This window comes from Typha angustifolia, chromosome 10, assembly GCF_048772165.1.
Source record: "Typha angustifolia cultivar Huaian chromosome 10, ASM4877216v1, whole genome shotgun sequence".
NCBI lineage: Eukaryota > Viridiplantae > Streptophyta > Magnoliopsida > Poales > Typhaceae > Typha > Typha angustifolia.
The window spans coordinates 10,423,791-10,435,106 of record NC_133248.1 but is presented as its reverse complement, the minus strand read 5'-3'; the positions used below and the strand labels follow the sequence as shown (position 1 = coordinate 10,435,106).

The following is an 11,316-nucleotide window of genomic DNA, read 5'->3' as shown; positions in this document are numbered from 1 at the left end:
GCCCTAAGATCAAAAATACCTCCGCCACATTCTATATACTGCAAAAATCTGTCGCTGATGTAAAATACCTCCCTGTTATTTAACTAGAGTAAAAAAATCATGCACAAAAAATAATATTAAATGAAGTATCTCCCTATGTTCACCCTCTCTAGATCCTACTTCAAATTTCTAGTAGTCCAACAGAACAGAATTTTCACTTGATTACAAGTCCGCTTTGCTTCAGTCTGTGTATATCATCAAGTAGGACAGCGGGGCAAAAAGTACAAATATGATCTAGTTCACATTTTTTTTAACCCACCATTGTGCAAATTAAATGCTCTCTTCTGGGGATGTAGATATAGAAAAGGGGGTGACTTGCCGATGATTGTTGCTGCTGATATATAAGGTTTACAATCCGCAATAGAAGCTCTCTTTATCCTTCAGAATGCCGAAGGAGAAGCTGTCTTCCTAGTCCAACTTGTCCACAACATGATCTCAAGAACTGATATAGTTATTAGGATTACAGCAAGAATAATACCATAAACCACCTTCCATGAATAATTAGCTCCACCAATTTGAATTCCAAGAGCAATGTTAACTGCTGCAAGGAAAAGGGCCAGTCTTCCAACCCAGTGGTGACACCAGTTCCAGTACTTACGGAGCTTGCAATCTTTTTCTGGTCGTATAAAAAATGCTATTACCTAAACAGTGAGGAAGTTTGTTTCATTGAGAAGCAAGCATCAGCAGAAGTAAATAAGCTTTAACACAATTTACAAAATATGAAAGTTACTTTCAGACACATGGCTGACCTGAAATACAAGCAAAGTGAGCCATGTGTCTGAAAGTAATTTATAAAGCATAGTGAGCTTCTTCATAGTTCACCCTGCCGTGGGCAGTTGAAACTTGAAAGATGACAGAGGTATAAAGCTAACAAATGGGAGTTCTCGAAAGTGGATATTGAGTGGGTTGACCCAGGAAGAGAACCGAACGAAAGTTCCATGAGAGAGGTCAAGCTAACAAGCATTGACTATTAAAGTTAAAGATATGAAAAAAAAGGGGAAACCTATGTGCAAGCTACTAAAGATCACCAATGCTAGATGTAGTATAATTCAATAATTCTAGAAGTCGAAATATTCTAGATTTCTGATATTTGGTCAATCATAAGAAAGTGAAATACAAAAAGGCTCAAAACATGATCTAGATGGAGGTGGGAGGAGCCGAAATAGTGTTAAGCTGTTTCTGAAATGAGAAATTTACTATGATGGCTTGAAACTTCAATGATTGTAAGATAATCTAAATTCTAAGCCTTTCCCATTTCAAGGCAGAGGGTCTCTATGCTAAGCATATTACATCTTCCTCTATCATAACAATAGCCTACTATACCATCATCCGTGGTGATAAAATTTTCACATTATTAATGAACCTGGACCACCTAATTTGTCCCATAAACATGCTTATAGACATAATAGCAACAAATAATCTGAGACATGAAAAGACAGATGAACATTATTCACCTGAAGAGCACCTAGCACAAGGATAGAGATGCCTAGGGCTCTGTGCATTGTGATATTGGAATGTAGTCTATCATAGAGAGCGATTCCAGCCACCACACCAGCAAGTCCAATAATGAATCCCACAAACTGAATAACTACATGAAGATAATACCAAAGAGGGTCAATTTGCCTGCAGTATCTTGCAACTATGGCACCTAATGGTAGAAGCACTCCCCAGCCAAATATAGCAAGCATTCCATGTTTTCTTTTCAGTTGGTATGGATAGGAAGAATAAGCTGAATTGCCTGAAAAAGTAGTTTTCACATTAGCCTTCAAATTTGAAGTGTTCAAAAATTCTAAAATGGTTAGGAAGATACTTATTCCAAGATTCTGGTGATGCTATGTAACTTTATGGATGAACATTGTCATCTTAGAAAAGCCTTTTTCATCAATAATTTTGAGGCCCATATGCTGTGAAATTCTAGGCAGAGAAATTTTATTATTTCTTAACTAGCTTCAATTTTACAACAATTTTCTAAAATAACATCAAATATCTACCTGATTAAAAATTTGAAAGAGAGAACCTTGTGTGAATCTAAAAGGTTTCTGCAAAAAGGAACTAAAACAATATAATTTGCCTACACAGTACACCCTATAGTTGGGCAACACAAACTACCAGTCAACCACCACACACACCTACACACACACACACACACAAGCAGCGACGGTGTATCATAAATATGAGAAAATAAGGTTTTCTCGGAACTAGGCTCTTTCATGGCTTTACGCAACTTTTTGAGACTCTGATTGTTACTTCAATATAAAATTTGGTGAGCAAGAAGCATAAAAGATTATGTGCTAATGGCATCACTATTGTACATTTCAAGCATGTAAGAGCCAGAAAGTTGAAAGCTGAGACATATTTGTCCTCACCCTAGATACATCAGAAATCTTATACCACTCAACATGGCTCATACAGTTGGACCTAAGGAATGTCACAACCCCTTCTTCTGAGGGAACTTCCTTCGAATTAATTTGCAAGTTGAAGGGATTTGAGGATTGGAATCGATAAGCATAATTATAATTATAAGTGATGGCCAATGGCCAAGAATGATTGCACTTAAATAGTTAGAGTAACCAGGACAAACCTGCTGAAAAATCAAAAGAGATGGATGTCTTATCATCATGTTGTGTAAGTTGGTAACTGTTTGGAGATCTTGTTGAAAAAGCAAAAAGAAGTGCCTGGCGAGGAACCGAAGCTGAAAAGTTCAATTGGAATGCTAAATAGATATTGGCCCCAAAGAGTACAACTGCAGGAGCAACATCAGTAGCTAGCAATTGGCCCTCATTTACTATGACATCAGAACTAGTTTGACCGAGTAAATGGTATTGTTCTATATATGCTCTGCCGTCTCCAATCCAACCAACCATCGCACTTGAACCTATCATCATCCCATCATTTGAAAATCCAATCCCAACCCATCCGGATGTGTATACAGCAGATAGCACAATGCTCAAAATATTATCTTGGTTCTGTGAGTACTGCACAAGTTAAAAATGGAACATGATGAGGAATTGCTGAGTCTAGAAATAAGGCATTGCTTGAAGTATTCTGCAGGTCGTGACAAATTTAAACAAAATTTAAAAAAACTTAACCTTTCCATAGTTTACATAGCGAGACAGACTTACCCTTCAGAAACTGAAAGAACAATACCATTTTTTTTCTTTTTTAACCTCAAAAAATTGATATTTATTCACTATTAACAGAATCCTCAAAATGCAATGTTTTAAGGGAAAATATATCTATGTACACCAGTATATATCTGACTACTAGTTTACAATGCCATTCCGTTATGTTAGTAAAAGTCGAAGGAACCAACTTTACCCTTAAACTGATAAAGATAAGAATAAAAACAAAGATCATTAATAGGTCAACGAGAATCCTACCGGCCTACACACAATGTTCAAGTGAATTCAATGTGTCGTATTCCTTCCAGTAATCCTATCCAAAAAAAGAGAATTCCAAGAAACCAGCTGTCAAGTGGAGATTCTGCGAACAATTACCCGAAGGATGAATCCATTCCAGATGGGTTTGCAATCAAGTCCGGAGGCATTGAAAGGGGATGGGAGGAAGGTGCTGAGATCCGATCCGCAGGTGTCCACCTGGGAATGGACGGCGGTGATCGAAGCCGACAAGGTCAGCAACAAGGAGAGGAGGGAGGAATACGGCTCCATTGCGGGCAAATTCTATTAGGGTTTCGGGAGTAGCATAGGGAGGAAGAAGAGGGTGTTTATAGGTGGCTAGGGTTAGAATTTCTTTGGGGAAGGGGAAGAGGAGGAGAATTGGGATTCGGTGGGCCGTCGTAGCTTGCAATTGAAGGTATAGAGTTGGAAAGAGGGTGGTGATCGTCATGATTAGTGGTGGTGATGATGATGATGATGGTGTCTCGAAAGGGTTTGGTATGGTGGTGGTGGTGGTGGAGGTGGTGATGGTGGTGGATACGGGAGACCATCATTTTGTTTCATATTTTTTGGGATATTTTCATACAACACCCTAACTTTGAGCATATTTGCGATTAAGCCTGTCCTTACGCTACTTAATATTTACAAATTGAACCCTATAAAATGAGCAAAATACACTACATCTACCGAGCCATGGGTTGTATATATAGACATAAGAAGTGTTTCCTGTTGTTTCCAAGTTTAGGTTGTTTTAACGATTATAGAAGACACCGAAGTTGTAGAATAGTTACAAAATTCTCATATAAAATTAATCTGTAAAATTATATATACTGCAATCATATTGACATACAGTTTGTTCTTCAAGACATCCTGCATGCATGCATGCAAAGGTGTTCATATTAGAGAGATAGACTTGGCTATCCTGTAGATATGCTCCTCTCCACTCTCTTCATCGATCTTTGTCACCCATTTGCTGTTACTGCGAGCTATCCTCCTCCCTTGGCCAACTCTTCTGCTCCTACATCCCTTCCTTTCTCTGATCCCAAACTCATCTCTCTTCCCGATCATGGTTACTTCCATCCCCTCCCCTATGGGATGCTTCATTGATCTTATCTCGCCATTCTTCACACATGGAACATCCCCACACAGCCCTTCTTTTCCTTCCCTCAAGTTGTTTGCTACCACAACTGATCTGCTTGGGTTCACATCTAACAGCCTGAGCAAATCTTTGTAAGACTCGGTCTTGCAGTCCACAAGGGAGAAGTCTATGTTCTCATACTTGGACAGGAGCTCAGACGGGTTGCCGACCTCGAATTCCACCATGTCATTCAGACCAGACTCCTCTATCACATCTTTTGATGCTACAAGTGACTCCTCCTCCGGAAGGATGCAAACCAGCCGGCCGCCGGTCTCGCGGGCTGCCGCCGCGAGGGCTAAAGTCGACTGCGACGCCTCTGAAGAGACTTCGACGATGAGTTGCGCGCTCATGCCGGCGGCTAGGGCTGAGATGAACTCACTCGTCTCAGGTTCTACTGGCTTGTGGGCATCGTTTCGCCTTCTGTTGTCACGCTTGCACTGAACGAATAGTGATAATAATAATAAATTAAGGACAGTTTAATTTTGAATGCATGGTATTACTTGTAACTCTATCACATCGACATAAAACATTTGCTGCTGGAGAAATGTACGTATTAATTTCTATTTGTTAAAGTACAGTTAAAGAAGTATAACATTGAATCTTGCACGACGAAGAATATTAGAGCAATTAATCGACTGCAATTATATATGATCGATGCATCTGAAATAAAACAAAGTATAGAGCATTATGCTAGTATTCATCCATGAACTATTCGATCATCATGCAAAAGGTGCCAAAATTTCCTAAATGATTTGCCAAGCATATAACTTGTCTCCATCAATCGCGCGTAATGCTGTGACGTTTGAGATAACATAATCTTAGTGGCATCGTTTCATAAAAAAAGAGACGAGAAAAAGAATGATTTTTAGCATCATAAACAACTACCAATAGATCGAGAGAAATGATCAGTACCAGCTTGAGTGTGTCAATGTAAGCATTTGTCGCAGATTTTGGAGACCAAACCATGTTTCTGCATGCAATTCTTCCTTCTTTCCTTCCCTTCTTCTCTAAGAAGCCTCAATTCAATAACTCAGTGACTTATAATAGAAGAAGAACGAAGAGAAAGATAAGGAGAGAAGAAGGTGGGTTGAGATGAGGATTAATGTTTGCTTGATAAGAGTTACACGGTTAGAACCAGAATGCCACCAGAATCATTAATATGAGACCGATTCCTTAGGAAGGGGAGGAACGCTTCTTCAGCTGAGACTCTTATTTTTAGTCGCAGTCTTCCATAAATATCTCAAGACAAATACTAAGAGGCCGTTTGGCTTCACATTTTTAAAAAATAAAATAAAATTGTATATATAAAGTGTAAATGTGTAATACACTAATAGAAAAAACAAGAGATATATAAGAATTTTATTTATATTAGTTTCTCATATACATTGCATCTTGAAATACATAAAACCAAATGACCGCTCGATTACTAGATATCGCATTCCATAAAATATTATCAAGATAAAAAAAAAAGATTATATAGTTTTTTCGAAAAAGATTTTCTAATTCAGCAATTTGATTTTTATCTGAATCACCAAGTCAGTCTTAATTTGCATAAAAACATTCTCTTTGAAACTTATGGAGATTCTTTTGATAAAAAAAAAAAATAAAAGAGTATGATATATGAAATAGAGAGACAATCAAACAAGAGATGATGCTTCAACACAATCTTTTGATGGAATTCTCAGGTAGTAGAATTGCCTTACAAGATATTTCCAATTGCATTTGTGATTATTATCCACACAAAAAAAATTTCCACGTCCATTTACCTCCTCAATTTTATAGGTCAAGGTCAATGTTCTAGTTCATCTCATTAATGCTGTCTTCCACGTTCTCATGCCACTGCCGACACCCCTTGTTACACCCCCAAATTGTTGAAGAATGTTTACTTATCGTTATGATAATATTTTAGTTATTCTTTCTCACCAGAGATGCAAACATAATTTTGTATGAGTGGGCACACAAGAGACAGAACAATAATGATACAGCAGGGTTCATGCATACCGCTCACACCGTTGATGTGGGTGGAAAATAACAAAAAATATTTTATTTTTTTAAATAAAAAAGAAAGGATAATATCACTTAGACCCATGAATTATTACTCATTTCACGTACAACTCATGAACTTGTGTGGACGAAAAAAGCAACAGAAAACTACTAATTGCTTTCATTATTAGTATCCATACCTTGCCATTATTTGATGATCACGATACAAAGAATATAATATATATGTATAATGACCACATTTTAAATAGTTTATTTTTTATAATATTGAAAACAACAAAAACATTGGGAAAAAAAAGAGAAAAACTAAGTGCATCTAAATGAGTAGCAGCCAACAGTAACATATATTCTATTGCAAAAGTAAAGCTCCTGAATTGGTCACCAGCGGCGCCACCGAAAGGCTCACTCACCTTCCAAGTGGCAACAAACAAGTCAGCAGAACCTAGTCCATGGGTCGGAACCAGACCGGGAGTTCACACTCGGTGTCCGTTGTTTCCCGCCCACCAATTCACCATGTGCGGAATGGCAGAGAGCCCGTTGACAATTTGACTATACATCTACCGCACGTGCAATGTTCCCCACTACATTCATGACACTATATCCAAACATTTAAAATATTAACAGCTGAGATCTATAGTTGATTTAAACTATTTAATCCATACTAAAATTAACGTCTTTTATAAGTAGCTAAAATCAAAATACACAGAGATTCCAGTTGAGGTTTAAAAGAGAGAACGGACTACTCGTGAAATTAATTGGGGAATTAAAACTTGAGGAAGGAGGCCCTCCAGTTGATTAGAGTCGAGTTGGAGCTATTACTACTCTTTCGCTCTTGTGGGCTGAAGCTAGTTGGAGCCAGCTCATCCGTGAAGGCAGTCACCATTCACCGTTCACCAACCTACTACTAAATACTATCACTTCCTCTCTCTCTCTCTCTCTCTCCCTCTATACTACTCTTTATAAACTCCAATCTGATCCATCGTCTAATTCGCATACATTAACCCATCTCTCCCTCTCCTCCAACCATGGCCTACGGCCGACTCGGCTCGTCCGAGTCTATTCCGAGTCAAGCCGCTTTCCAAACTCGCAGGCGCCGATCCCTCCTCCTCGTCCTCGTCGTCCTCTTTGCCTTCGCTCTCCTGCTCGTCTCCGCCGTGTCCATCTCCCTCGTCGTCAGGAACCGGTCGAAACGTTCGCCAAACCGAGTCCCGACCCAGGCGATCTCGCGCACGTGCGGGTTGACTCGGTACCCGTCACTCTGCGTCAACTCGCTCGTGGGCTTCCCCGACGCGGCGAGGGCCACGAGCGAGCGCGAGCTCGTCCCCATCTCGCTCAACATGACGCTGCAGAGGTTGGACAAGGCTTTGTACGGCGCCTCCGCCATGGCCGGCGTCGCCATGGACGTGAGAGCCCGGGCCGCGTACGACGATTGCATGGAGCTGCTCGACGACTCGCTCGACCAGCTCAGCCAATCCCTCCTCGTCGTCTCCCCCGCCTCCTCCTCGTCTTCCTCCAAGCTCAAAGGGGCCTCCGACGAGGACGTGCTGACGTGGCTCAGCGCCGCGCTGACCAACCAGGACACGTGCAACGAGGGGCTCCAAGAAGTCGGCGACGAGTATATCAAGACCCAAATGATTGGATACGTCAAAGATCTCGCCGAGTTGGTGAGTAATTGCCTTGCTATCTTCGCCGTGGCGAGCAAGAACCAGGAGTTCGCCGGGATTCCGATCCAGAATAGGAAGAGAAGAAGGCTCTTGAACGAGTTTCCGGATTGGGTGAAGAAGGGCGACCGCCGACTTCTCCAGACGCCCGGTGCCGAGATCCAGGCCGACTTCGTCGTGTCCAAAGACGGCAATGGGAGTTATACGAGCATCGCCGCCGCCGTCAAGGCGGCTCCCGAAAACAGCCCCCGCCGCGTCATCATCTACGTCAAGGCGGGGACCTATGAGGAGAACATTAAGGTTGGGCGCAAGAAGACCAACCTCTTGTTCGTCGGCGACGGCAAGGGGAAGACCATCGTTGTCGGATCTCGTAGCGTTTACGACAACTACACAACCTTCCACACCGCAACCTTCGGTATGTACGGTTTAATTTAAGCTTATCATTCTGTTCTGTGATTTAGTATTCTGGGTGCCACCTACCAACTGTTTGTTCAAATGCCGCAGCGGCGACTGGAGCAGGTTTCGTGTTGAAGGATATGACGATCCAGAACTCGGCCGGGCCGGATAAGCACCAGGCCGTAGCCCTCCGGGTCGGCGCCGACCACGCCGTCGTCTACCGCTGCAACGTGATCGGATACCAGGACACCTTGTATGTCCACTCGCAGCGGCAATTCATCCGCGAGTGCGACATCTACGGCACCGTCGACTTCGTCTTCGGCAACGCCGCGGTGGTGCTCCAGAACTGCACCCTCTGGGCCCGGAAGCCATTGACATTGCAAAAGAACACCATAACTGCGCAAAATCGAAAAGACCCAAATCAGAACTCCGGCATATCCATCCACGCTTGTCGCATAGCAGCAACCCCTGACCTCGAGGAAGTGAAAGCCGACTACCCCACGTACTTAGGAAGGCCATGGAAGCTTTACTCCAGGGTGGTGTACATGCTATCCTACATGGGAGACCATGTCCACCCGCAAGGGTGGCTCGAGTGGAACGCTACGTTTGCTTTGGATACGTTGTATTACGGCGAGTACATGAACTACGGGCCAGGCGCCGCCGTGGGGAAGAGGGTGACGTGGCCGGGGTTCAGGGTGATTACTCTGCCTGAGGAGGCGAGTAAGTTTACCGTCTCGCAGTTTATCTCGGGCTCTTCTTGGCTGCCGTCTACTGGGGTCGCCTTCTTGGCTGGACTCTCTGTGTAAAGTATGTTTATCTTATACCTTATTATTATTATTATTATTATTATTATTATCATTTAGGAGAGAATAATTGCATGTTATCCCGGTGCTAATTGTACATTTACGATATATTATCTAATCTACCCCATTATTTATTCTTGTCTTAAGATAGGGTTTTTTTTTTTGTTTTTGTTTGCACGTATACCCTTTTAAAATCTCTAATTTATTATTTTTATTTACATAGATTTCTTAAACAAATGAGAAAAACTATAAAAATTAGTTGGATTGAGAAGTGTAACGAATCCTAAGATGAACTTTTGAGAATAAAGTAGTCCATAAGAAAGGCAATGTTGTACATTATTGGATACGGTTTTATGCTGGATTTGGGGCTTCCCAATCCAAATTAAAGAAAGTAATCACAAAGTGGATTTTGGACTAAAGTGAGCAAATGGGCGAACGCTTAATAATCCCTACGAGCGATCGGCCATCTTATCCTCTCCGGCTCACACTGTAGTGAATATAACAATCAAAGTAAAAGCTTTAGAGCCACTAACATGATGATAGATTCCAATTTCCGAGAATAATAACCGAAAAGTGGACAAAAGAATAATGACAGCTCCTAGTCATGGCTTGTCGTGGACTCCAATACAATACAGCATGGAATAATTGGCATCTTGCTTAGCTTGGAGCCTGGGAGACTTCTGTCCTTCCACTGTTCAACTAAAATGCCATCATGTAAACAAACAGGCAGTGGATTTATACATTGTTGAGGTCCCAATGTCACATGAGGTTGGGCTCCTCATGCTTTTGGTATGGCTTTATTTTGCTTTAATACGTAGCCCAGTAAAATATATATATATATATATTTCTTTTTTCTTTTGAGTAGAAATAATAATATAATTAAGAGGTAGAGGCATTTCCCATTGGGCCCATTAAATTATATTTTATTGGCCTAGTAGGAGTCTAGGAGATGATTAATTGGGGGGGTCTTGGCCTCATGTGATGTTGTCGGTGGAGGAGAGGAGGCCACCCGTTGAAATAAAAGCCAGGATTTGTGGTGGATTCGATACGTAGTAGTGGTGCAGCCATTAAAACCGGTTTAAATAGCTTGGAAATTAAATGGGTAAGTGGTGGCGTTCGTGACATAATTCGTCACATAAAAAAAAAGAAAAAAAAAAGAACTCGTGACATCATAAATGTGATAGAGAAAACTTCGAAAAATTGAAACTTCTAGAATTGTGGTTGCTGTTAATTTTAAATACTCTTTTTTCAAAGTTTACAGCATAAAATATTTATTTTTATTTTCTTATCATAAGGTGTCGAGTAAAATTAAGAGGTCTACGTTAAGCACGTAGGAACAGCTCCTCGTGCCCTCGTCAAACGCCAACGGAGCCGGCCACAGCGAACAAACACGCACCACGTGTCCCCGTGTAGTGCTTTGCTAGGGGAGCTGCACCAAATTATAAATACCCCCCCATTGTCTCGTATCCTCTCACACAACTTGGAGTTAATCAACAAAGGTAGCGATCTTGGTGAGTAATTAAGTAGCAAGCAAAGAGAGGAATTAAAGAGATGGCAGACCAATCCGACATGAGGCACAAGGCAGGTGAAACTGCAGGCCATGCACAGGTGAGCCAGCCACTCTTTTATTCGGTCCTAGTTTTATCCCATCTCTGCAGCTAGTTATAGTAAATATACCTGGAATAAGGATAAACTTATTCTACTTCAATCTTCTTGTGTGTGTGTGTGTGTGTATAACATTGTGAAGGTGAAGAAGGATGAGATGATGGGCATGGCGCAGGATAAGATGCAGGCATGCAAGGGGTCGTGCCAAGAGAGCACGGACAAGGCTGGAGGATTCATGCAGCAAACTGGAGAGCAAATGAAGCAGATGGCACAAGGAG

General features: G+C 41.5%; 3 protein-coding genes across 3 annotated transcripts; 1 reads left to right on the top strand and 2 right to left on the bottom strand.

The window, feature by feature from the left end:
• Window positions 1-53: 53 nt before the first annotated feature.
• Window positions 54-3,954, bottom strand: LOC140768599 (cytochrome b561 and DOMON domain-containing protein At3g61750-like). Its single transcript, XM_073108933.1, has 4 exons — window positions 3,537-3,954; window positions 2,621-3,014; window positions 1,494-1,777; window positions 54-680 (listed from the first exon to the last, which is right to left on the bottom strand). Exons 1-4 carry the CDS (start codon window positions 3,705-3,707, stop codon window positions 420-422), a joined length of 1,110 nt encoding a protein of 369 aa, XP_072965034.1. The 5' UTR covers window positions 3,708-3,954; the 3' UTR covers window positions 54-419.
• A 250-nt stretch (window positions 3,955-4,204) lies between these two features.
• On the bottom strand, window positions 4,205-5,668 carry LOC140769114 (uncharacterized). The gene is made up of 2 exons (XM_073109678.1): window positions 5,485-5,668; window positions 4,205-5,009 (listed from the first exon to the last, which is right to left on the bottom strand). The coding sequence occupies exons 1-2, from the start codon at window positions 5,536-5,538 to the stop codon at window positions 4,329-4,331; spliced, it is 735 nt and encodes a 244-aa protein (XP_072965779.1). The 5' UTR covers window positions 5,539-5,668; the 3' UTR covers window positions 4,205-4,328.
• A 1,680-nt stretch (window positions 5,669-7,348) lies between these two features.
• Window positions 7,349-9,583, top strand: LOC140769355 (probable pectinesterase/pectinesterase inhibitor 34). Its single transcript, XM_073110031.1, has 2 exons — window positions 7,349-8,649; window positions 8,739-9,583. Exons 1-2 carry the CDS (start codon window positions 7,599-7,601, stop codon window positions 9,434-9,436), a joined length of 1,749 nt encoding a protein of 582 aa, XP_072966132.1. The 5' UTR covers window positions 7,349-7,598; the 3' UTR covers window positions 9,437-9,583.
• Window positions 9,584-11,316: the final 1,733 nt, after the last annotated feature.